Below are 26,557 nucleotides of genomic sequence, written 5' to 3' on the forward strand. Positions count from 1 at the left end.
AAGGTCACAAATGAAAAGGCTGCCTCATGATTTGACACATTCCATCCTTCACTCGTTGTTGTAGGTGCTGAACACCGAAAGGAATAGAACTTCTGTCACTGCAATGTGTCAGGGTGAAGTGAAACGTCAAGGGTAGTCAGATACGTGGGGCCCTCGTACTGGAGAGGTTGGGAGTGTGTGTGTGTGTGTGTGTGTGTGTGTGTGTGGGGGGGGGGGGGGGGGTGGTGCTTGAAAAAGACTCTGCCTTCACATATGAATCTGTGCTCAATTCACTGGCGAACACCCAGCCTGACATCTGATCACCCCCAGCCTGGTTCGAGGCTTCTGTGAGTCGAGTCAGAGGAGGGTCATAGATGAAAGAGACGTTTGATCACAGCTCCGTCAGCCTGCCCCCTAATGTACACGCTTACATAAATATTGACCGTATTTTCGAGGGCCATGTAAATTGTTCGGTGGTAGAAAAAGCAGAGAGATAGCTGAGGCACGCTCGACGAAGTCCTCTAGGCTTTGAACACGTTTGAAAAGTGTTGATTTTCGCCACTTGATGAATCACTCATTATTCAAATAAATCCCCTGATAATGAAGCATGTTTGCCCACTTGAATGGATGTGGTACATACATGCTGACGTCCGCTGGTTCGGGCGAGATGAAAAACAAATCCGCTTATTTAACACTTGCAGACAGATAGTGATCGATGAGAAAGGCATTTGTCTAGACACATTTTGAAAGAGCCTTCGAAAGGTTAGCTCTAGTAAGGAGATTTGTATATTTGTCTAAAAACCTGCCTGACAGATGATGTTGTGCAAATAAACTTTAACTGCGGATAAAGCCTGACTTGTGAGCAGCTCTGTTCTTAATGTCGGAATTTTCAGAACGAGTGGAGGAGAGCGGCTGTGGAAAAAAACTGTCTATTGTTGCTGCCATTCGGTAAATCTTTCAACAAAGGTCACAAAGTGCAGCACATTTGGTTCAGATCAGTAAGGTCACGACCCACGCAGGGTTTATTTGGACCTTTGCACTAAAATAATTACACCGCTCTGACTTCTGCTGTGACAGACATTAACAGTCTGGAACCACTTCTCTTTCTAACCCCTACCTGTAACGTGAACTTAGGGGGTGGGGAGGCAGCTTGGTGCCATGAGCATTTCCTAATTATTGTTTGAATTATGTGAGTCCTGGAAGTGGAAATATTTCTTACAGGAGGTGAAATGCTTCTCTGGGGCAAGGAGAGTATGTCAGTATTGCGGTTGTGGTTTGTCTGCAGGAGCAAGTCGGCTACTTGGAGGTAAGGGACTGGGAGGAGGTCCAGATGAAACAAGAGGAGCTTTCATTTTATCTTTAAGAACAGAATTCAGCCAGACATGCGGCTTTTATTTTCACAGCAAGTTGAGCACACAGCGATGATGTTTGAAAATATTACTGCAACCATCAAATCCATAAAAAAAAAAAAAAAAAAAAAGTTGAGAGAAGCCAAAAAAAAAAAAAAAAGACAGTAAACCTACAGATGTTGGGGGGGCTTGTCCTGGGTGGCCATCCCAGTAGTATTTGCCCCATGTTGTGCAAGACTGTTGTCTCTCAACAGACTGAGCAGCAGCCGTGCTGTTCAAACAGCATCAACTTTCCAAAAATCAGATAAAGGCCTTGTCTTGATGTGCCAAGGGACAGCTGGGAGAGGGCTTACATTTCTTTGGCTTCAATTCAAGGAATTTGAGTCGTAGAGCACAACGCACACCCTTTACCTGAGAGACCTCGTTTTAAATCTTCAACTCCACGCTAAGACAGCAGCCATGCAACAACACTACAGCTTGTGCAGAAACTACCGTTTCACGTATAACGTGGATACATGTTTCTATTTCTTCTATTAAAGTCAAAGATAGAACTGGGGTTGTGTGCGTTTTTTATTTTCACAAGTCCAAAAATAAAGGGCCTTGTGTAAGATCCGCTGTGTGTGGAAGCCATGCCCCGGCAGTCAGCATGCCTTTGCTGAGAGACAGCAGCTGTTGGCCTGATATAGCATGACTAGTGAGCAGAGAGGCCACTGTGTTGAAACCAGCCTTGTTCTACGACCGACTACAGATAGTCTTCTTTAATGATGGCGGAGGGAAAAATAAGGATATTCAGGTTGTCATTCTCGCTATGAAAGCACAAAAACAAAACAATTAAAGAATGATGTCAAATTTGAATTATTTTTTTTTAAAGCCAAAAAGAGTGATGCTGTTTCCCCCTTTCTGTGGCCCAATTCTGCTTTATCTTCATCAGTCCTGCTTCAGGTGGCTGGATTCCTCAGCTCTCATACTTTCCCTGTTTGGCTTTGTTCTGTTATCGCCAAAAGTGCATGTCCTGGCAGAATAAGGCAAGATGCCTTATGATATGAAAACAAAAGAGAAATAGATATCTGGTGTAAATCTTGTCTCAGAGATGGTAGATAGAATTTATTGGGCTTGGGCAGGTTGAGCAAAACCTCCACCAACATGAAAAGAGAAAAGACCTCTGCAGAATAAATTATGAGCTGCGATCAAAAAGTTCAGAGACTTTTCCTGTTGCACATGAACGAAACACAGCACAGTAATATGCATGGAGCAGAGGGAAGCAATAACTTTTGTGACCAAGTATTCCAGGTTACGCTGCTTGATCGTCATCACGACCCGTGTTACACACGTTATGGTGCATGGTACATGTGTATTTGTGATTTCACCATAGACTTGTGCAGACCCTTGAAATGCTTCATAAAGCCTACAGCAATAAAGCAATGAGCCAGGCCAGGTGTTGCAACTTCCTTCCCTTCCACAAAAATTTTACACACACCTTGATGTGCCCTCTCTGCTTAAGTCCATGGTGAAATCACAAAAGCGATCAAGCAACATAACATAAAATACTTACCCATGAAAGTTATTGCTGCACATACTTATTACCGTGTTGCCCTCTGTTTGTGCGGTTGGTTTGGAGCAAAGTCAGAGAGTCAGTGGCCTGTGTTTAAGAAAATTCAATTAGGAGTTAAACCTCTCTTTTAAGATCTGCAAGACAAAATCCTTGCTCTATGTTCTTTTTTTTAACATATATGTATTCACTGATGCACACAAACTGGGACACTTCAAAGGAAATCAACATCTCAGCCTGCTATAATTTTCCATCTTCCCTCCCGGCACTGGCAGCCACCTTCAGTTTATTTTCAGGGTAAACCATCTCAGAAGAAGCAAGTGTGGAAACTGTAGTGACAAAAGGCTTAATTTCCCTCCGTTTAAAATTAAGCCCAAGGCAGCTGGGCTTATGGTGTTATGAGCATTAAAAAAGAGCCAATAATGGACTCACAAAGGCCTATTGTCCAACCTGGATAGGCATGACGCTAGAGACATTAGACATTAAATTACGCTTCTTTTCCTTTTCTTGGCCCACTCCAGCTTTCTGCTTTGAGACTACTGTTTTCATAGGAGGGAAAATATTCTCTTTAAAGTTAGCTGGGAACTCTTACTCAGGGGGATATCCTTTACCACCTGCACATATCAATCACACCAGCACTCAGCAAAAAGATGGAGGAAAGAAGGGGGAAAAAAATCCGCTTGGATCTCCCTCCAAGATGCAGACAAAATGGCTGCCACTGCGTGTCCGTTGGCATACCTGTCTGATTAAATGCTACATACTCTTGCTGAGGTTCTAATCAAAGCACCCCTCTGTTAGCACGGAGTAAAGGTATCTTTATTGACACCTTGGCGTTGACCTTGGCACGGGGCTGTTTGCTCTCAGCCGGTGGTCCTGGGCTTCTCCCAAATTATTTTCTCTGCCTGAAAACGATCGTATGTCATAATCTACAGGAATTTGTGGACACAACCCACTCAACCCCAGGTACAAGATGTGCCATTTTAAGAAGCGGACAAAATGCTCATTGGCTCAGCATGAATAAAAGAGACAAGTTATTGAACATATGCTTTTCATAAAACAGATTAATAGAACTCATGAAATAAAGAAATTCTGTTTTTTCAGCTTCGGTAATGATACAAACTACTCAATGATACAGAACATGTGGAATATATCACTGCGCATATTGTGCACAGGTGGAATAAAAGCACAGACAAGTGCGCACTTACAGGGAGGGCACTGGTATTTTCTCAAAGAAAAGGGGAGTACCTGGAGAAAGCACACTGTACATCCCACTATAGAATAACTCATCCTCTGAGGTGAGAAAAACTAAATAACACGAGAAGGGACGTCTGGGGGAGGCGCCTGCAGAACATATCTCTCTCTCTCTATCTCTCTCTCTCTCTCTCTCTCTCTCTCTCTCTCTCTCTCTTTCTCCTAGTCCCTGAAAAGCTTGCTCAATGAGCCAGCTCCGGCTCCGTTCCTCCTCCGGCCGTTTGTCAAAAGGAAAGAGGAAGTCTTCAATGAGAAAGAGAGGTGAGCACTTGAACGGGAACATCTCTCTCAGGGGAACCAGAGAAAGGCCAGAGCAAAGCGGAGTAACAGAGATGGAGAACCACACTGATGAACAATGTTTTCTATTTGCACACATTTGCATGAGAAAAGGCAGCGCAGCAGCCACCAGTTCCAATAGTGAGCCGGTGAATGGACCTTCTAGAAAGAGGCTTGGGACTCTAAAGCCAGTTGTGTTGTCGGGATTAGTTGGTAGAGAGACGAAAACATTTTGATAAGGGAGGCCAGGCTTCCACTTCTTAGTACTTGTGTCGGACAGTCTGACCATGGGCCAAACTTTGCTGCTGGCACATAACATCATTCACCATCCACAGACAGGATGCTAAAGTTGAAAAAGAGCAGGTGTTCTATTAATTTTGCACTGCAGGGCTACTGTACATAAATATGTTAAGTTAAGCCACATGTGCAACCCAAGTCAATGTGCATTGATGTAGTCCAATTAGCCCAGATATTACTGAACATCTGTCACATACAGGAGGGACAATTATGTACGGTGATGTCAGCCCTGTGTGTTTTGCATCTGTTAAGTCCTAATGGAGCCCCAGAAAATTAAAGCTAACATCTGCTGGCAGCACTATCAACCATGGCCACAGTGCCACTGCAGTGTGCAGGGCCCGATTAGGCCCACTTCAGAACAACTTCAGGCTTGCTCTGATGGTCAGGTTGCCACAGAGGCCATACTTTTTGGAAAACTTTATGGAAAAGTTTCTTATTATGCAGGGAAATGTTATGCACTGGGTTTCAATGTTGGTGTTTTTTAAGGATTTAATTGTAAGCAAATGGTCAATGTAGTTTGGAACAATTGATTATATGGCAATCACCATGAGCACTCACTACAGCAGACACATGAGAATTGCACTAAATCAGAAGCAGACAAGTGCCTAAAACAGGAGACACAATGGAAGTATCACAGAAAAATGGTTACCTACTTGTAATCCAATCCCATTCAGTCAAATATGCTTCAGGAAACATACACTTTCAAAAACAGGCAATGTCCTGGCTAAATCTAATAAAATTTGGTCTGAAATGTCAAGACTGACAGCTAATCTGAGTTTAGCGACCCAAACGCACTGCATTGGCCGGATTCATCTGCATTGAGCTTAGATAGAGTGCACTAGACTGCTGAATGCACTACATGGCTCGCCGCGCCACATTCATCACGCGCTGTGCGACCGTCATCACCTGCGCTACAGTGAGGGCAGCAACCCAAAGCACGTCCCCTCGCCTCGCAGAGAATTTAAAGTTCTTGAAGGCTGGGAGGCAGCGAGAAGTAATGCTAAAATCATCAGCTCTCACCCTGGACTCCTCTTTCTAATCCAGCTGTCCTTGTTGATGGCCGGTCCTGCACTTTATAAATTCTGAGGAACCATCAAGTTTAATGATTTCAGAAGTTAAGATAAGATGTAGTGCTTCATAATGTAATATAGTGAGACCACAAGGGCAGACTGAGTTGCGGAAACATTAAAGACACTGAATTCAGAACTTTTCTGTGCCACCGATGATGTCACACTGCAAAAGAAAGAGTCAATCCTATTGTACATGATTAACGGCGAGTTGAGATTAAAGACATACAGAGCTGTGGGAAAAGAAACGAGGTCCACTTCATCATCTCACTAGAGCAACAACTGTAATGGTTCCATATGAGCAAAAGACAAGCACTCTCTGGCACTTTGATTGATGAGCGAAATCGATAGCCTATAATCTCACAGTGCCACACAAACCATGTTTAAATCACTGTCACCATATAGTAATTTCCATAGCAACAAATACACGTGTCACAAAGTCTGCCGCCAACAAGCGAGAGACAGAATCTGTGTTTTAAATCAGGAAAGTCCCTGCGTGTATCATCGTGCTGTTTGTGGTGGTCATATAACAGACTCCCAAGGATCCAGTTGTTGTGTCAGGCGACATACAAGCTGCAGGCACTGTTCTGATGGATTTTTATTCCACAAAATGTTAGCAATAAAAAGATTAAAAAAAAAAAAAATCAACAAACAAAGCTACATGCACGTCAGCATCTCGTGATTTATTCTTAAATCTACCACTAAGGCTTGGCAGCTGTCTCTACACTTAATTGACGTCCCTGCATGGACTCAACAGTCCCCATTTAGTTTTTATGTTTGCCATAATGCCCCTATCTATCAGCTCTAAGTGGAACACACTACCTCTATACGGGCCTAATATTTAACTACTTTTAGTTTATTTGACAAAACTACCAAAGTGACATATTTTACTGCCACTTCTGCTGACTGTTCCTAAAGCTCAGACAGAAATTAGTAAAACTCCTCTACAGAGGAAAGATTTACAACTTCTTAAATGTAGCAACACAGTTTTTTGTACTGTGGTCGACACAATGCAAGATAAATCTGCTGACAACTGTCATCATTTTCATTAAGCAGATGGTTTTAGGACTGTGCCACTGTTTCGGTTTTGTTCCCTTGTGACATTCCTCCTGTGATCATCTCAAATATTAAGAAAGCTACATTGACGCACTGTGATATTTTTAGTGCCGTTAAATGTAAGACAAAAGACAAGACTGCAGTGATACTAAACTGTGGTCTCTCAGCTTCATGTGGAGTTTCTTGGTATGTGAACAGATTGTTGTCAATTTGAGGAGAAGATACTGGTCTTTGTGTTACATTATGAATCTTGTATAGTATTGTGTGGGGATGTGTATTTTGTACTTTTCCATACTCAAATTCATCTAAGAACGTAACTTTCATCTCATTTTAAAGGTAATGTGTTCCGCGACACCATAATGAACTTTAAGTACCTTCTATCCCTCTATTATCACTTACATTTTGCATGAGTTTATCGCACATGCTGTTTTATCTGGTCCCGTTTTACATTATCTATGTTTTTGTTGTTCTATCTTGATTGTGTTCTCTATTTCATGGTCCTCTGTAATACACTTTGTAACTGTTCTGAAAAGTGCTATATAAATAACGTTTGTGATCATTAATTTCTCGACAATATACATTTTTATTATTAATTTGAAGAATATAAAACTGCAACTAAATAGGTGTTTTAAATGACAGCATAAGAGATTGCCGTCAAGTATTCAGTAAAATTGAACATATTACTGTGGTTTGTTGTACATCTGATGTTTTGTGACCAAAGCCAAACAGACTGCTGAAGTCACTCCCCGTTTTGTGTCTAACTCAACCGTAGAGCTGCTGTCAGCCATTCTTGCTGTTGCCACGTCATACCCTATGATGTCACTCCGTCAACAATTCTGAATATTGCCATTATCACAATATTAATTATTTCATTATATCAAAAACTATACTGATGTTATCATAAAATACACAAAATACCACACCCCTAAAAGGATAGATGTAAATCTTGCACTGCTCATACCAGAGGAAGCTGTCCTTCTGTCTTATACTTTGCAAATGTCTTAGCTAAATGTGATTATCTGTATACGAGTCTAATAAAGAATGGCCTCAAACCTTTTCTCAAGGTTTTTACCAGATGGAAACACACTTGCCTCCAGTCTACTAAGAGAGAGAGAGAGATGGGGAGAGAGATACTGGTAGGTACAGAGAGCGACTGGGAGAGGGTGGGTGGTGATTAACATGCTTGAGTCAGGATGCATTTCAGAGGGGCACTGGGAGGAAACGACGGGCCATTACAGCCCAACTAAGGGTCTGTTAATCAGCCTATTAGGGTTTAATTGAGGGTAGTTAATTAGGAGTCGCTGGGCAGTCTGTGCTTGGGGGCCAGGGGCTGACATGAGAAGCAGCTGGCAGAGAAACCTGAGCTGATTGTTGCTCTTCATTTACATAAGGCCAGTGATTGATTGGCAGGAAAATTAGCTTTAATTACACCTGTCTATTTCTATCCGTTTTAAACCTTTTAGGAGCCATAAATTTAAGCCACAGCTTCAGTGAACGAGAAGACTATGTTGGAGCAGAGCAAACACATTTACAGTGTGCCCAGACTGTACGTCTCCACAAAAATCATCAAGTGCCGGCTTGCCTTTGAGGACACAAGCTGTTTAAACTGAGTGGAAAGTACAATAAAAAAAAAAAAGGAGAATACAGACAAAAGCAGCATTCTGGCTGCAGCAAAGCTTCACTCACTTCACACCATCTCCACACTGAGACGACGCCACATCTTAAAAATCTTATTTTTTCCCCCCATACGGAGCAGTGGAAAACAAAGATGTGCTTGTCCTCACTTCTTAAAACCAGCACCGCATAGGGCAGCGGCTACCACCAGAAGCTGATTATGGACTCTTTAAAGTTAGATTTGATTTAATGTCCTGCCCCTGCCTCAGCTGGACCACGGGGCACAGGAATGTGGCTCGCTGCTAGGATTGGCCCACTTAGCCTGGGGTGGATTCATCCTGTCGAGGGCCAGTCAGGAGTAACAGAGCGGGGCCACATTCAGCTCACCCCATCTGGGGAATAAACACGCTGCCTGCGCAGGGGCCAAAATCCAATAAAGGGCCTGACAAAGACCTGCTTCTTGCCTCTGAATGCCAAACAACATGTGATCCCCCTTAGGGAAATAACTTCTATGTCTGTTCCTCATAGGCCTTCAGGTCAGAAATAACGCCTGGGGAACTTTTGGCACATGTCCTGCTGAGGATGCCATGTGCTGTGACAACTTATTAGTGACATTGGGGTCTAGCCAATCACACCATTCTGTTATAGGCCAAAATGGAGTACAGGCTTGTTAGCATGTATGCTTTGGGCCCACCTCCAACACAGCTCGCTTCACATTTCTGTCAGTCAAGTGCTATCTGGCTGGGCTTTATATGCTCTCTGGCCTGGTGACTTGATACTTGAGAAACTGCAGGGAGGTTTGAGGTGTTTAGTGCTTCACTGTGAGGTGACCTCGCAACTCATACGGCCAGTGGCAAGTAAGGAACTGCAGATATACTCGCTGAAAGAGTGTCACAGCTCCTAATTTTACATATAGATGTGAAATTAATAAGTTTTCAACAGCTACGGTGCATTTAACTTTAACTACAAGGCCAATGCCTTCTGATTAGTAGAAGCTGTAGCAATGGGATCACGGAAACAGGTCGTGTCAAACATCATAATGCCGAAGTGGGCGTCTCAGGACTGGTGCTTAATTCTATATCAGCATTGCCGCAATAGTAGCTGGATTTAGAGCAGCATGTTTTGCATTTCATTTGATTGTGACCCTTGGCATTTCTCCACCACATTCCTCTTCCTCTTTCCTGAGCTAATCGTGCAAGCAATACAGGCGGGTTAAATGAAGAGAGGCAACTGCCAGCTCCAACAGCATCATCTATTAAAAAACTGCCTGCCGCAAACACGTCTCTTCTCTTTGGTCCATGTTGTAAGACCTTTGAAGTAGCTGACACTGAATGAAAAAGCTGTTTTGTTGACTATTAGCCCGCTAATCTCCACTTTTTAATTCCGCTGACACTCACATTGTCTTAGCCTGGACACACTTCTCATGGCGAGTCCGCCCTCCGACCCAAAAACACACACGCAACCTCATATAGAGCTGGTATGTTCCAGTGTCAGTTTATTTTAAAGTAGTTGTTGCCGCTCACCCTCTGTGACCCGAGAATGTTTGCTGAGGGTTTACAAGGCAGCATTTACAACAGCAGCCCAGGCGTCTCTGTTCTCTTCCTATTTTCACACTTAGGAGCCCACACAGAAAACATCCCCTTCACACTGAGAGCTCTGGGATTGTGACTTTGCCATATTGCACAAGCGAAGAGGCTTGAAGAAAGTGGGAAGGTCATTTTTGTAGGAAAATACACAGCAGTAATGGACTCTTGCCAGCATTGCTCAAAGTGAGGAGAAGCTGCAGACTAAATTTACATGGCAAACAAAGTCTAAATAATATGTAAATAGTCATTCAGCTATCTGAGGACAGGATTAGTGAGTAGAGCCCTTACCAGACTAATCCCACTGTGAAACTGAATCTGAACTTATTTATCAAATCCTGGTGCAAACAGGGGCAGAGCCTTACCAGAGGGCTAAGAGTTTTCAGCTTGCAGAGGGGCAAGCAAAAGCAAACACAGTGCAAGCTTTTTTTTTTTTTATGAGAAAAATGTCTGCCTGAACAAGGAGGTATTCATGTGCTTATTCATACCAGCCTGTCGCTCTGTTAGACGACAGCCATCTGCCATCACACTCCCCCGCTAAAGAGCCTGTTGTAGGAGGACGAGCCATGGATCATCATGTACATATTACATCTATATAGACTTACTGGAACTAACACCTCTACTACAGGAAGAGAAAACAGCTCGGCGGCGGGTGACAGGGCTGTGGTTTCTCTGCCTCCTCAGGTAAACAAGCATTTCACTGCTCCGTGTAACGTGATTGTCCTTTTGCAGAGCAGTTGATCCCCATAGCAGCGTTATGCTATGCCTTGTGAATGGCTGTCAAAATGATCGCCTCCGTAGGCTTGTAAAGCAATTCAAAAAAGGCAAACATTTTGTCTTTCCACTGTAATGGAAAATGAGGGTGGTGAGGCTCAAAACAAAACATTACAAAATTCTGAATTCTGTCTTTAAAGTTGCAGTGAACATTTCTTTTAAGTGCGACTCAAATGACAATGTGAAAAGGGGTCATTTGTACCCCCTTTCACATTACAATCCCTTGAAATCAAAACACCAAAATCTGAAATCGACATCATTCTGTGAAGCCTTTTAGCCCTTTTTAGCCCACTGTTTTGGTTTTCAAGCTAGTATCTCCTTCAGCAGACTTGTTTCCACTGTTAACAGCTCCAGGCAGCTGTTTACAGTGAGAAAGCTCTGATATACCCAATAAAAACTGTCTGTGCAGTAACAGACAAAGACTGCAACTAGCGAATGAACATATCAAAGCATTTTGCATCTAAAGAGCTGGATTGTAGCACTACAAGGATAGTGACTATTAGATTTGTATTCTGAAATGTGGCAACAAAAATTACTTAATGATTCCTGTTGTATTCGGAGTTTTTTGCAACAGTCCAAAGTGTGAAAAAAGAAAAGAAAAAATGCAACTTTAAAATGATATATTTCATTGTTTTTGACCACAAAAAAAAATGCGTTGGTAATCTGGTAATCAATTGTTCAATTAATTCAGACAATCAATCACCTGCTCATGTTAAGGTCCCATAGTTTACACTTTTCTGGTATTGTATTTGCAGTCTTGATATCCATAGGAAGATATTTTGTGGATTAAAGCACCAAAAACCCTCTCAATATAGTTATACATCACTTTTCTTAAGGTTCTCTCTGGAGCTCTACAAACAATAGCCTGTTTGGGGTTTTTAGCATATAAGCCCCATGACAGAATGACCTCGCCGTGTTTTCTTCCACAAACAAAGTTGGACAGTGGGCCGTGCTGAAGTGCTGAGGATATGTGACATCTGCGTTTCTGAGATCACCAAAGTCCAAACGACAGTTGCTGAATACCGCCGTTGTTCATTTCTCTGTGGACTGGGCCTATATACACTTTCACAGTATCTATGTAGCACCATACCTGCTTTGTTATCAAAAGAGAGATGGAAATCTGAATTTATACTAAATGGGACCTTTTAAAGTTGATGAGCAAAGATCACAAAGATTTGCTTTTTTTTCTTTTTGTGTCGGTAAATTGGATTTCCTTACGTTTTGGACTAGCAGTCTGACAAATGTTTAATTTGAAAAGTGAGATAATGTCTTCAAACCCATTCTGAAGAAATCCCCTTGGGCTCAAGGACATATTGGCCAGACTAAAGATTACAACAATACATTGGAAAAACTATCAACCAGTTGACTGAAAATGAAAGTAATCACCAGTTGTAGCCCTAAACACAAGAAAAAGACATATCTTGTTTGGTTTTTACACATGCTTATTTTGGTCATTCTGAAAAGGAAGTAACTATTTTCTCAAGCAATGATGGTATCTGCATCTAGTAGTGTAATTTAAAAACGTATTACTAAACTCACTTATAAAACTCCATACACCATTACTCCATAATGTAACTGATGTCATACTATATCTCCCTGAATAACAATACTTCCTGAGAGATGTGATGAGAAACTAGATTTAAAGGCGTCTGCACTGTGCCCCACATACGATGCTAAATATGACAAAAATCACAGGTTCTTGGTTTCAAAACATGAACATGAAACTGCCTTTAGGCGCTCTGGATTAATTTCCTCAGATTCGCCACTGTAAACCACAGAATTCACAAACCCAGTCACCTGTGGTTAAACATGCAACCCACACAAATTGTGTCATGACGTTGCATTTCTCATTGTGGTCTGAAAAAAAACATGACATGGAACTTTTTTGCTTCAACCTGTCAACAAAGAAGGAGTCTTGGAAATATGAACCACATCCTCGATCAAGTTTCCCCTCCGATGAAAAGCCCCAATGAGGAATATCAACTCCAAACTGTCTATACATTTCTATTTCAATGGTTGAATGATTTATTTTGCTGGGTTTTGTCGCGTAATCCCTCACCTCTTGAAAAGAAAAGGTCACTTAATAGGGTGCTTGACTACCTCCTTAGGCTCTTCACGTCCTCCATCGGAGAGATTTTGTGACTTCCCTCACAATAGTTTGAAAACGAGACAAACACAAGGGCAGCATTATCCTACAGCAAAATCGGAATCATTGTTTTTCTGCAGCTGACAAAGGGTGAATGGCTATCTCAGCATTAAATCCCACGGCAGATACCCTCTCTAGTAACCAAATGTCTTCTGGCCCATTAACACAAATGCCTAGCCATCCTGCCATCACACACACCCGGGCACACACTTGCACACAAAAACAGATACTGCAGATGCTTGTAAAGATGCATACTTGTACACGCTCTTGTGACATATGAGCTAATCTCTCTTCGCGCATCAACTGGTGGCCCACTTGGCGTTCCTTTTTGGCCTCAAGTCACCAAGAGCTGAGTGAATTGCTGGTTCAACCTGCCCTTTGTCAGTGGATCACGTATCAAATCTCAAGTTGCAGGAAGCATTGAGACACTTGATTGTGCTACTTGAAGAGATTATAAGTAAGGTCTAACAAATTACATCTTAGTTATGGCTTTGCTGTATTTACAACCACTTAATTTAGAACCACAACATGAGGCTTGTGCCAGAAGACTTGTGGCATGATTTAAGTAGTTAGCAATAGCATTCGACTGCCTGAATGACAGGGTAGAGTGATCAAGACAGTCCAGATGTTGGAGTCTTCTTTTCTTGTAAACACTTTCCACAAACATCTCAATGAGCAATGTGCTGGTCAACATGCTCTAGGGCAATTTCACTGAGGTTTGACAATAAAGCCAGTGACAAACCATATTTGTCATCTTGTGGCATGCGGTAATACACACTTGTAATCCACAAAAACCTCTCATTTCAATGCAGCCATTGTATAAGAGTCTGTTTGACAACTGTCTTATAAAAGCAACCTTTGTAATGTTGAGTTTTTCAACGCATCCCTCAAGTTTGACCTCAGGGTGAGCCGGCCTTTCCACACGAGATTCTGTTTAAAGGCGAGAGGAGGATGCTATACGGCAGCTCTGTCATAAGGGATTTGTTAGCTTGAAAGCAAACACAGGGCTCTCTCTCTAAACTCTCTCAAAAACCAAAGACAGACAGCCTCGCCTCAGGTTTATCTCCATCTATCTGCAACGATGCTCCACTAAAGAAAGCCTTGGCCTGAGTGTTGATTGCTTGAAGTATGCAACGTTAGCTGTCTGCAGGATTTACTTTCAGGAGGTCAAATTAAAAGCCCAAAATGCAAACTCAGAGATCACTGACATAAATATGGAGTGATGCTTTTATGTTTTCTTGCATCTTTATAGTGCAGACAGCAATTTACACAACATCAACTTTTCCTTTTTTCTCCCTGTTCACATGAAATACTTCAGTGTGTGTCACATACCTCTATTATTCTGTCGTGGATTTGAAGGCCTCCCTCTTTGTCCGCTGGACCTTTCTCTACAATCTTGGATACAAAGATCCCTTCGTTTGAAGTGCTGTCATTGTCGTCCTGTGGAATAAATTGTGGTTATTATCTGTAGTATAACAAAAGCACAGTGCTCAGATTGTTAAGGAGAATGGTACATACAGCTAACAACGTTCAATAAATCCGTAGGTGTAGTGCTGCTGGAATGCACTGGAAAGATTTTCCACCACTTTTGAGGAAATAAAATGGTCAAAGTTCTCTTGATTCAGTTGACTGTAAATTAAAGTGATAGAAATATCTAGGCTACATTAATGACTATTATATGTAAACGTGCCTCAACAGTGGCTACACAACTTTAGAACTGAGCTACAACACAGTGCGCATGCCCATGTGTGAGCTCCTGCACACGCCCATGTGCATGTTCGTTTGCAAGCATCACAGGTGCAATCCTGTGCTTCAACAAATAGCACTACTCCCCTGAAATAAAAAAAAACATCTAAAAATCCGGACACACAAAACCCACAAATACGTTTGAAGGCTGGACACCAGTACGGCTAAGTGGGAAAATATGTCATTTTGTAAATTAGGTGAACTGACCCTTTTCCTCTGCCCTTGATTGTGGACTTTAGGATTAGTTTTACCTTCAGATGCTCCCCGGGCCTTGAGGGTTGACCCTGGCTAACAAAAGGCCCTAAATGTTGACATGTGGACATGTTGAAATAGTCTGCATCCAACACAGTGGCCATGACCCCCAGACTCAGAACTAAGGTTTAAAATCAATGAAAAACGTCTCTTTTTGCACTCCGAAAAACCTCATGGAACATGTTCCACACTCCTGCTGAGCTCTGCAACACAACTGCAATTTAATAGGATACTTAAAGAGACCTCAGAAGTCTCAGTGCAGATGCTAATTAATAATTTCTGGTCTGCTTCCTCTTGCAGGGCCATCATGTACAGTGTTAACACTGCAATACTTTATTGTAAATTCTTCACCAAGCTGCCTTCTTTGCCTTACAACTACCCCTATCTTTAGAGTTGTAGACAAACTAGCCCATCTAGAGACCACAAAACCTGACAGCTGATTGCTCTTACCAGTATAACAGCCACATGAAACACATGTGTCAAATACTACTGGGATATTAGCTATTTCCATTCTAATGAATAGTTTATTACACACACACTATTGATTTGAGGCCAGCGGAGAAAGCAAAAGCCAGATATTATCTCTGCAGTCGTACAGTCGAGTTTGATGCATGGCTCTGTCACAACAGCGAGGCAGGTCGCAAATACAAGACTGTGGACTTGGGTGAAAAAAAAAAAAAAGAGCTTTTTTTTTTATGTGTAGATCTTTTTATAGTTTCCTACTATAAAAAGTTTTACTGCGATAATCTATGTCGCTACAGAAAAGTGCATCACTGTGGCTGTGGAAAAACAAGCCTGTAACAGTGTAGTGCAGTATTGTTGAAATAGATGTGTGGAATATCCTTTCAATAGGACCTCAGCTGCAGAAAGAAGCTCCATGTATGGAAGATAGAGCCGTAACCAGTGTTGAGATATTTTCAACCCTTCACTCAGCGGAGATTGTGGCATCATTAATGACTTTTACTTCAGAGCCTCGAGGCAGAAAGTGGCTGTGAAAGGTTCAGGCTGGGATAGAAGACCCTTTCCTCTCCTCTATGTTTACCTCACCACCAAAATCCCCTCAATTAGAGACAAAACAACTGCGGTTAAAGCCATAATCCCAGATTTAACTCTCATAAAAGTAATTATAGTTTTTTTTTAATCTGTAATGCCAAATCCGCTAAACCAGACCAATATATAAACACAATAAAACTTGATAGATGCGGTCCATCTATCCACAGACTAGAACACATGCACGACTGTCTAAGTTGTGTCAGTCAGTACAGAGAAGGCTTGTGGTCCTTCAAGTATGTGCTATTCATTCCTGGGTTGCCATATGACACTTGGCTGATCACTGGGGGGAGATTAAGCCCTCAAGACGCTTGGCTTTCAACCTACCACGCATGGCCTTCCTCCTATGATGTTAAAACCCAGCGATCCATCCTCACGAAGAAGGACAACAGTCACGCTTTTAGTCTCGCCTTCCTACGGACAGACAGAAGAAAGACATGTAATGGCAGGAGGTTATTAATAGTAATCTATTATTAACTCCAGGTGAGCTGCAGAATGATTGAACCGAGTACTTACAGAAAAAGAACAGATCAGAAAAAATGATTAGCGACCTTATTAGCAGGGGAGCTGAAACACATAAAATAGAATGAGTTGTATGGGGTAATACTCTTTACTACACATTAAGAGATGACATGAAAGTGGAATGTTGGAAATTGGCTTAATGGCCTCCTACAAATCCTCAGATTAATCGATTTTTGAGAAAAATTGCCACTTCAAAGTGTGTTATTTTTAAACCACAAGAGCTGAACTGTATTTCAATTTTTAACAGTATCATACAAGCTGTGATAAATTCCAATTTTAAACGCATCTGTTGATTTCAACAGCTACAACTGCTCTCGGCTAAGTCTACTCATCTGTAGCTAAGTGACGTTCATTTTGTGGGTTAATCAAACGACATGAAGGAGACTATTGAGTATTGTCTGTGAAGCTAACGGTAATACTAGTTTAAGAAGTTAAGTTGCAGAGCTCTCAACAGTATCTCTGTTTGTTGCAACTTCCCAACTGCAAAGGTGGACCAAAAGGTTCCAAGACGTGCACGGAGCAAGTGGACGCTATAACCTTTATGAGTAAGTATTCCAAGTTCAATTGCGCGATCAACATCAGCACTTGAGTTCCACATGTTTTTCTGACCATTGGCTGGCACATTGGCATTTTCTCCATGGATATGAGCAAAGAACGTACATACAATTTTTTGTCAAACTTGAAATGCTTGAGAACGCCAAAGGCAATGAATGAACCGGGCAAAGTTTTTAAAGTGGAATTCGTGTTTCAGAACGTCAATGTCCAAGACCAAAGGAGGTAAAAAATGCAACCAGTTGGTGATTAGCTTTCTGTCAGTCAACTAATCAATTTATCGACAAATCTTTGCAGCTCTAGTATACTTACAGTTATAAATGACCTTGTTACAACCAGTACACAAATATAGGTCTGGACATGAATTAATTAAAATGCTCACAATTTTAATATCGATCCCACTAAAAATATGACATTAGAAAAAGTCCTTAACATGTCCAACCTTAACCTTTACCCTCTTCCGCCGCTCAGCCAGCCCAACAAGCAGAAATGACCAGGTCAAAGAAGAGTCTATAACCCCTCCTTCTCGCAAACTGTTGTCCTTTGTAAATTAATACACCAGCCGACCTCTTACTCAGGAGCAACATGACATGAAAACCTCTGGGAAACTCGCAGAGTCAGCCCTTTAATCTGTTTTTGTAAGCAGGATTTAGAGGGGAGTTATGAGGTAACATAATTTCAGCTGCCACTCCAGTATGCCGCGACACAGAGAGCCTAAATATAAAACAGATATTATTGGCATGTACAGTGTCCTGACTGCCATATAGGCTAAAAACAGCATCATGTCAGGCCATGCTGGAATGTGCGCTCCTGCACTGTCAAGGCAGCATTAGCGACACATGCTTCCGAATTATAGCGACTATCAGTGTCACTATCAGCGTCACTATCAGCGACTATCAGCGTCACTGTCAACAAGAAGACAGTTGGACATTACACTGGGTTGAATTTGACAAATGAAAGCAACAAAGCAAAAGGCTATTCCATCCACTTGACTTACACTGAATCTACCACAAGCCTCAAAACAAATTGGATGGGTTTTAAAAAGGAGGATTCGCATTTCATCTGCTAGACCTATCAAAATGAACTGCGAGTGATTAGGGAGTGTGTTTTTTTTTTATCCCTCCCCACATCTGCGAACAATCTAGGAAAGCTCTAATCCCTAAAAAATGAAGTAAATCTCTACAGAAGGCAATGCATTTACTGAGACATCAGGTGTGCCGAGGTGATAAAAAAAATAAAATAATAATAATACAAAAAAAAAGCAAAACATGATCATGCAGACGTCATTTGAGGGTTGAGAAACACATGGGAGAAATGTCGAGTAAACACGTTGAATGGAAAAAGAATAGTTTGTTACTAAGGAAAGAAAACAGTGAAACTTTAGTCTGCTGCTGACTGGTGACTTGGCACGCTCACGGTGAGCCTTCACCTCAGCACCCGTCACACTTTCCAGGTTTGTCCTCCATCAAGCTGCCTTCTCTCCATCTACCTCTTAACATCTAATTATAGTGGATGGAACTGTATTGCGGAACAAAAAAAAGGAAAATATTGATTTACAAACTGCTGGCATGTGATCACGGAGGCAGAAACTCAGTGACCTAGTGACCTCGGGCATTTCAGCAGGTTAAAGATACTGTACGGTAGATTTCAAATCAATTAGAGGGTTATTCCACACTGAAGATAAGGGGTTTATTACAAAGCAACTAATAGATTTATTTTTTGAAGGAAGGAGCCATTTTTCGTCACTTCATGGTGGCTTCTATTAATGTGATCTCTGCCGTCTTCAATTGACATCCATGCGTGTGAAGTAACTAATAGGCTACATTATTCTATTAAATTATCTCAAATTCAATGCTTTAAAATCATTCCACAATTAGCCTAATCAGATTGAGCCCGTGATTAACCCAGCAACTTCAATGGAGGCTTGATGTCTTGTAATGTTAGAAAGACGCTCTTTATTGCATCAAGAAGCTCAAATGCTGTCATCCATAACAGGCAAAGATCGAGGAGCTTGGTTCCAAGCAGAGATCTGAGGCTGAATGGAAAGTGTGACAATACTTGTAGCAGGCCTGAAGTGAGTCAGAGAAAGAGAGATCTGAACTATTTATGCCTGTTTTTGCTTTGTTTTACTGCTCTTCCTGGCTCACCCAAGACATTTAACATTCAGTGCTATTATTGGAAACTCCAGTCAGGTTTTCCACAGGTCGTCCTGATCTCCTTTGCAGTCACTGGCTGGTTATTAAAAGAAGACATTAGAATCATCCATCTGGCTCAGGAAGCCTAAGCCAAGCAGCGACGGAGACTCAGAAACTAAAGTAGGTTACCCATCAAACGTCACATGAAGTGACAAGTCTGTATTCACTGTTTGACAGGGATTGTAGGAACTAAATATGTCATAACAAACCCGCATTAGACCCACTGACATTCTCAATTGTGAAGGCTATTTGCCCTCCATTTAGCTGTACAAGATCCATGGTGTTGTGAATGCTGGCTCACTAGCACGGCTTCAAAGGCGCAGAGCCATCATACCTGTCATTACCTGGGCTTTTCCTGCTATGGCAAGTTTCAATATCCCCCATGAGAGATGATTTAAGAGACATAGATGTAATCAGACTTGATAACAACCGATTACTGACATCACAAAAACGAAGCGAGACCCTGAGTGACTGCAAGTCGTCCGCCTCCCACAGCTAATCCCACTTGTGCTGCTCTGTTTAATATTGCCATTTGTGCATTGAGGGACTCTAACCAAACAATCATGTTCACTGCTTGACTGGATCTAATGAAAAATGAAAGCTTACTAACTAACGTCATCTTTCAGAGTGATGTTTCTTCTTATTCCGGCCTGCTTTTTCCTCTTGTGTGGATGATTTCCGAAACGGTTCCCATCTCCGTTATGTATGTTTAAGGAGCGTCTTAAGTGAGGACCTTACTTCCTTTGTTAGTGTTAATAGAGCCGCACTGGAAATAATGCACTTAATCTCAGTGGTGGGACCGAGATTCCGCTGTCAAGAAAACTATAATGACAACCTGCGCTACAGGCCCAGCAAGCTTCTTTTTATACCAGCATCAGTGATTTCACAATTTCCCCGCATCGGTTTGATGCCTAATTTACCAGTCTACTGGAACATAGTTTGGTGCATGGGAACTGAGCTCATGACAAACACATGAAACTGCCAAGCAAAAACAACTTAACGGAAAAATGAAAGAAGAGTAAATTCTTGAACGATATCACTTAGTAACAGACTTCTCTGACAAAAATAAGGGGGTAAGAGGCAAAATTAAAGGACGACATAAAACCATTTTCCCTTCATTTTCCTGTCTTTATGGTACACTGTGTGTTAGCCTGATCCCAATCTGACCACTCCCCTCTGATGATCACAGCAGAAGCATCCCACCATGCGCTAATTTAATTCATTAAGTGACTGATGAAAGTCTGCATCCTTTATGATGTTGATAATTGGCCATTAGCTTTTTAAATTTGAACCATAAAACATCCTTACACCAGAGGCTCCTGGGCTTTTGCCTCAATAGGGGCCTTGTATTTACCCATACTGTTAACCAGAGATCTAGCTGTAATTCTACATCCTTTAACGCTATGTCACACGTCACCCATTATCACAGCATTCCCCAGAACATTGGGATTTTAAGGGCCTTTCAGCGCCTCAGTAGCACAGTTGAGGCCCTTATTGCTCATGCAACTTCGGTGCCAGGAGCCCTGCTGCAGCCCTGATTTTCAATTGTTAGGATTGTCTCGGGGAAAAGGGGCGACCATCCGATGACAGAAAGCCTCCAACAAAGCATGCTGCCAGGAGCCAATGTAACTGGAACCTGGCTCTTGTTGTGTACAGAACTGCAGTAAATATTTGGCCCTCCCCAGGGACTGCCAGCTGGTCAGAGGCACAGCTGACATCCATGTCTCAAAATAAAGACAGCCAAGAAACAAAGGCTCTCTCTGCACTGTAAGGACTTCTTAGAAACTTTCAAAAAGGAGAAAAAAATGATCAATGAGTTCGTCTTCCATTTGTATTTGGGGTGGGAAAAAAAAAGTAGCAAACAACATGGAGGTCCAATAAAAGTACCAGAGTGCAAGCGAGCCTGCTGAGAAAGATATTGTACTGCCTATAAAGTTGTCCCTGAAACATTTGTACAGAAAAGTGTCTAAACTTTCTGAAATGTGCATTTTCATTTTTTTTTTCTTTGTATTGAAAGCATTTAACACTGACAGAACAAACGCTTTCTCCCAGTATCAAAGTAAAAAGCTTGAGAGAACTACTTCTGCTTCCTCTGAGCAGAAAGTTTTACCTTGCAGGAGAAAGCCACGGTCTTGGTGAGGGAGTCGATCCTGTCGCTGTACTCGGTGAATTTCTTCTGATATTTCAGCGCTGTCATCTGCAGCTCGCTGTGCACGGCGGAAAGTTGCGCCAGCAGCGACTTCTCCCTCTTGTTGGCTTTAATAGTCTGCTTCTTGAACTCTCTATCCAGGATGATCATTTTGCAGTGCAGCGCGCTGTTGTGTGCTTTCAGGGCTCTCAGGCAGCAGTGGCTGTTGAATTTCTGCTCTTTGTGGGTGAGCATCAGCCCGCAGCCGGTCTCGCAAATCCCCACCGGTCTGTAGTCGCACGTCTCCCGCATGTGAGCATCCATGTCCCTCAGGCTGAGCACCTCGGTGCATCCTTTATTCCTGCACTTCGCCGGGGAGTAGTCGCACATCTCGGCGTGCTCGGCCAGATGCTGCAGCTTCACCACGGCATCGCAGCCCCGCGCGTGGTTGTCACATTTAATCTCCAGCTTCAGGATGAGGTTTTTCAGGGGCAGGACGTGGTTCAGCTCTTTGGTGGAGATCCGCTGACATTTGACGGGGCAGCTGCTCTGCTGGACGACCCAGGGCAGCACGCACCCGGAGCAGAAGACGTGACCGCACGGAGTCGTCAGCGGGTCCTCCAGGACTTTATTGCACAAGTTGCATTTGAAATCCGGGTCCACGGTCCCCTTGAAGCGGTCCAGCTCGAATCCCATGGTTTTCCAAAAATCCAAATTCAAACTTGTGGGCTCCCCACCCCCGCGGATCTGAGTCGGAGCAGTGGGGCGTTTTTAGCTGGTCATTGGAGGAGCGCTCGCAGAGACGGACTACAAGCTCTCCTCACTGTGTCTAAACTCTACTAATTGACCGAGACTTTTGGTGCCTTCAGGTGCGCCTCGGAAGCCAATCCTCTAAAGTTGGAAAAGTTTGTAAGCCTGAAAAATAAATGCTTTCTTCACCTTGTCATACGCTAACACACTTATTGTGTAACTGTAAAATGAAAAAGATCAGATTTGAATAAAGAACATTGTTGTTAAAGGCGATTTATCACACATTAAAGACTTCAAGGAGCTTTCTATTCTACAGTATTCCAGTAGTTTATTTTGTTTTGATGACGTGGCTCATTTGTCTGAAAAATATAAAATTTGAATTATTCCTATACTCCCCTCCCGTGACCTCAAATGTTAAAGGCTACACTTCTGACAGTCTGTGAAGGCAACATTCCTTGGGGCGAAAGCGTGGAAGAATGTTCTACCGTAACTACTCCTGCAACGGCGCATTAGCTAAGTTTGGCTTTTTCCTGTCAAAATATACAAGTTTTATGAGAAGAGTTTTGTCTAACTGCTTGAAGCCACTGACAACATCCTTATTGTTATTTATTACCAAAATATAGGCCGAGTAAAACTTCTAGGGACTAATGTGAGAAGTTATAAACTTCACTTAAGGCCCGTTTTAATTTTCACACATTTTCTTGAATTGTAACGTACAAATCCTCTGAAGGAATAAAATGATGAAATATTAGGGCCACATTAAGGAAAGAAAATATTTGTATTTATATGTATTTACATAATAATGTTTATATATTTATAGTTTCCAAAAATAAGTTGAAATACCATTTGGAGAATAGACAAGTCAAGAGGTTGATCAAACAGAGCATAATCAAACAGAATTAAAACAGTCAGGTAGACTTAATCATAAGAAGAAAAAAGCAATACAAACAATAAAAAGCAAGATTAAGCCAAAGGAAAACACACAAAAATGTTGGAGCAGTAAATAATGAATTAATTGGAGGTTAATGTGGAAAGCCAGTGAGAAATAAATATTTTTTTTCAAAGGGTTTTGAACACTGGTATAGAAGTTGACGAGCTGATATAGAGGGAGAAGTTGTTCCAACAGAGAAGCAACAGAGAAGGCTGACTCAGCCCTGGTAGTGAGATTATGTCGAGGAACTAAGAGCTGCTGTTCAAAAGACCTGAGTGAGCAACATGGAGGGCTGCAACAGGTCGGACTGATAGGCAGGGGCTGCTCTATTTAGGTACAATGAAGACAACGTTTACAATAAAGTCAACATTCAAGATTAAAGCAAAACTATTGAAAATCAAACTACAGTACCTGCTATAGTGCATATACTTCTACTAAAGGTCTTGTGTAGATGAACTGGTAAAATTGTACTTCAGAATTGGCTTTAATAACAAGAAATGTTTTTCTCTGTTGTGTGACGTGATCCTTAGTGATAAGGATTAGGACTCTGAAGACATATTGCGTTGTAAATTGCATCTGTTCGGAAGGCAAAGCCAAACTAACTTGAAAGAGGTGGCAGCAGTGAAATAGCTGGTGCGGGACAGATGCAGATGGTTACACCTGCACGCACTACTGAGAGGATATGTTGTATCCCAGGACGTAAAAAAGACGAGATCAAGTCATTTGATCCTGCAGGTTTGGAACTCAGGCGAGTGTTGCATGAGAAGCAGGCATTACCGCAACAAAGGTCCTATTGCGCTATGGCATTGCTATTAATGGTTAATACTGATTTCAATCACTAAATTGTACGTCCCAAAAGTACATAGATGCTCAGGACAATGACTAAAGTAATGCACGCTGACAGGCGCACAGAAGGTGGGCACAACATACCCTCTTTGTATTGTGTGCAAGTGTAACCATTCACACAGCTGTCTGTCTTAGTTTGCAAGAATGTGGCCACATATTCTAAGGTAGATTGGTTTCCACACCCCAATAGAAAACATTTTTGGCACAATGTCCTCGAAGTCCTGTCTTGTCCACACTGCGTTTAAGCCCTAAAATTAAAATAATTTGATAAAAATAAATCAATTCTAAAGTACAATTTTACCAGGTCATCTACACAGGCATTACCGCAACAAAGGTCCTATTGCGCTATGGCTATGGTCCTGTAGTGCGTGCCATCTGCATCTGTCCCGTACAAATTGAAGATTCATATGTGCTAAAGCTGCTATAGTAGTTTGATGTATTCTCAAATATTTCACGACCTTGAAATTTCAAGTTTATTCTCCATGTTTTGACTTTATTCTCAAAATCCTAAATAAAAAAGATTTCCTCAATGTGGCCCTAATAGGATAATATTATAGTGGGACAATACATTTAGACTTGCAAATTCCACACCTGCATATTTCTGTGTAATTGGCTGCCAAATTCCAATACATAAATGTTAGAAAACCATGGGTGAGAGTTCAGGCATGCACAACACTTGTAAAAACAAGCGACTTTGGAAGGACATTACCAGTATAACCACAATGGAGACTTTCAAGTTGCAACACAATTTGAGTAAGTAGCAAATCAGGTCAAAGTTGGGGAAAATCAACACAGATCAAAATCTGTGGTATGAAAATAGATATTTGAGGCACCACCGTGGGATTCATGTTTGAACATACCTCTCACCATACTCCTTGTGTAGAGAAAGCTATTACACTGTTTTACCACTTTCACACTGGTCTGAGTACTTTTTCAACCCCAGCAGGAGAGCCTATAGTGTTGAATGTATTTGCATTGTAAATTAAACACCAGTGGGCACACTAGATGCGCTCAGAGAAGGAGAAGAATAGCCTCTGTTGCTCAGGCAGAAACAACCCAGCCTGTGTTGGTCCTAACCCTGCCTTGATTAGATACCCATTCCAACTGGTTGCCTCCTCTTTCGGAAATCCAGTTTTATGCAATGCCATGCTCAATAAAACCTTTCCATATGTGCATTATCCAGAACTAAAAACAAGGGCTTATCAAAGACTTCATGGACAAAGTGTGACAGAGAGAGTCTGAGCTTGTAAGTAATCCTACACTGATGTTATGGGATGGCTAAGATAGGGTGGATGAAAAACTCCCTGTGCAGAACACCTCAAAGATCCCAGTGCGGTGTATATACAGCATGTCTCATACCCAGTCTGTGTGATTACATATTTTTCTTAGCAGGCACTCTTCAGGTCATTGCTTGATTTTTTTTTTTTTTTTATAAATAACTTTGGATACACGGTGTGTCAGCAAATGTTTAAACAGATGTGGAAAAATGAAGGGATGCAAAATGGAAGAGAGGGCTGGTGTTTTACATTAGCACCTGTTTCTTTGATTCTTTCATGGGATAATTTGATTTTTTTTTTCATGCTTTTGCACATCAGCTGTGTATGGCTATTTATTATTTCACAGTTCAGAGCTTAAGGTTGTGATCACATCTAGCGCTCATGTGCAGGGTATTACTTGAATGTGATATGCTGGAATATTGTGTTCAAAGCTACAGAATCAAACTAGCAACCCTTCAGCCACAATCAGCCTTTCAATCTTAGGACCAACCTACCACCTGAGATTTATTATTTCAGCACAGGAACAAACAAGCTGCCTGTCTGCGTAAGGCTGTTTACTGTGAGAGTCAGTTGTTTGGTCTGCCTCAGTTGGAGCAATGTTTGCTGTCAAAGTGGAGTGAGAATAAATAAGCAGTTGTTTTTGTAGTCTGTGTCGGAGTCAGCCCAAGCATGAAGTTGAGACTGAAGTTTTGGAATTTACATGGTACAGTGTGAAGAAAGAAACAGATATGCTATCAACAAAGCTCGTCAGCAAAGGAATGTTTTTTGAATGTGAAGTGGCAACAGGGGCAGCTTAAACAAGTCCACGTTGGGCCCAGCAAAAAGACAGACGGCACCCCAGTGGAGATAAGAGTTAATCCCACTCCTCAAACCACAACTGTGAGTGAAGGATCAGGACAGACTGGATGTGAATGCTCCCACCAGACCTGCAGAGTAAAATAGCATTGGTAGATAAACGCCCGTGCAATAATTGTGGTGCCAACGGATTCTCATTTAAGGGAATAGTTGGACATGTAAGGAAATGTGCTCCTTTTTACTGAGAACATCTTTATATGTATAGTGTATACACAACCCGTAATATTTCTATGGGTAATATGATGAGTTAAATGTGGGTTAAATGTGGTTATCAAACACTTTTGACATTTGTTACACATATCTGCGATGGAGGCAGCTTACAGTTTTTTGTCCACAGTAACAACAGTGTAATGAAACTGTAAACTACATTGGGAATTACATAATTGTGAAAAACTATTAGTGGAAAAAAGTAATACCTAAAAAGTAAAATTTTTAAGTTACCCTAAGCATTTATTCGACATTATTTTCTGTAAAAAAAATAAATATATGTATTGGTATATTTCGGCCAACAT

General features: G+C 41.7%; 1 protein-coding gene across 1 annotated transcript in view; it reads right to left on the reverse strand.

Moving 5' to 3' along the window:
* pdzrn3b (PDZ domain containing RING finger 3b) overlaps positions 1-22,206 on the reverse strand; it is a 99,189-nt gene extending 76,983 nt beyond the window's left edge. The window contains exons 1-3 of the mRNA XM_069165166.1: positions 21,369-22,206; positions 16,317-16,403; positions 14,274-14,381 (exon numbers count right to left, since the gene is read on the reverse strand). Coding sequence (XP_069021267.1) covers positions 14,274-14,381; positions 16,317-16,403; positions 21,369-22,082 — 909 coding nt within the window. The 5' untranslated portion in view covers positions 22,083-22,206. The remainder of the gene's footprint in view (positions 1-14,273; positions 14,382-16,316; positions 16,404-21,368) is intronic.
* Between the last annotated feature and the right edge of the window lie 4,351 nt (positions 22,207-26,557).

Source organism: Embiotoca jacksoni, unplaced genomic scaffold (genome assembly GCF_022577435.1).
Source record: "Embiotoca jacksoni isolate LCO1_2020_lvr unplaced genomic scaffold, fEmbJac1.0.p SCAF_1, whole genome shotgun sequence".
Classification (NCBI taxonomy): Eukaryota; Metazoa; Chordata; class Actinopteri; family Embiotocidae; genus Embiotoca; species Embiotoca jacksoni.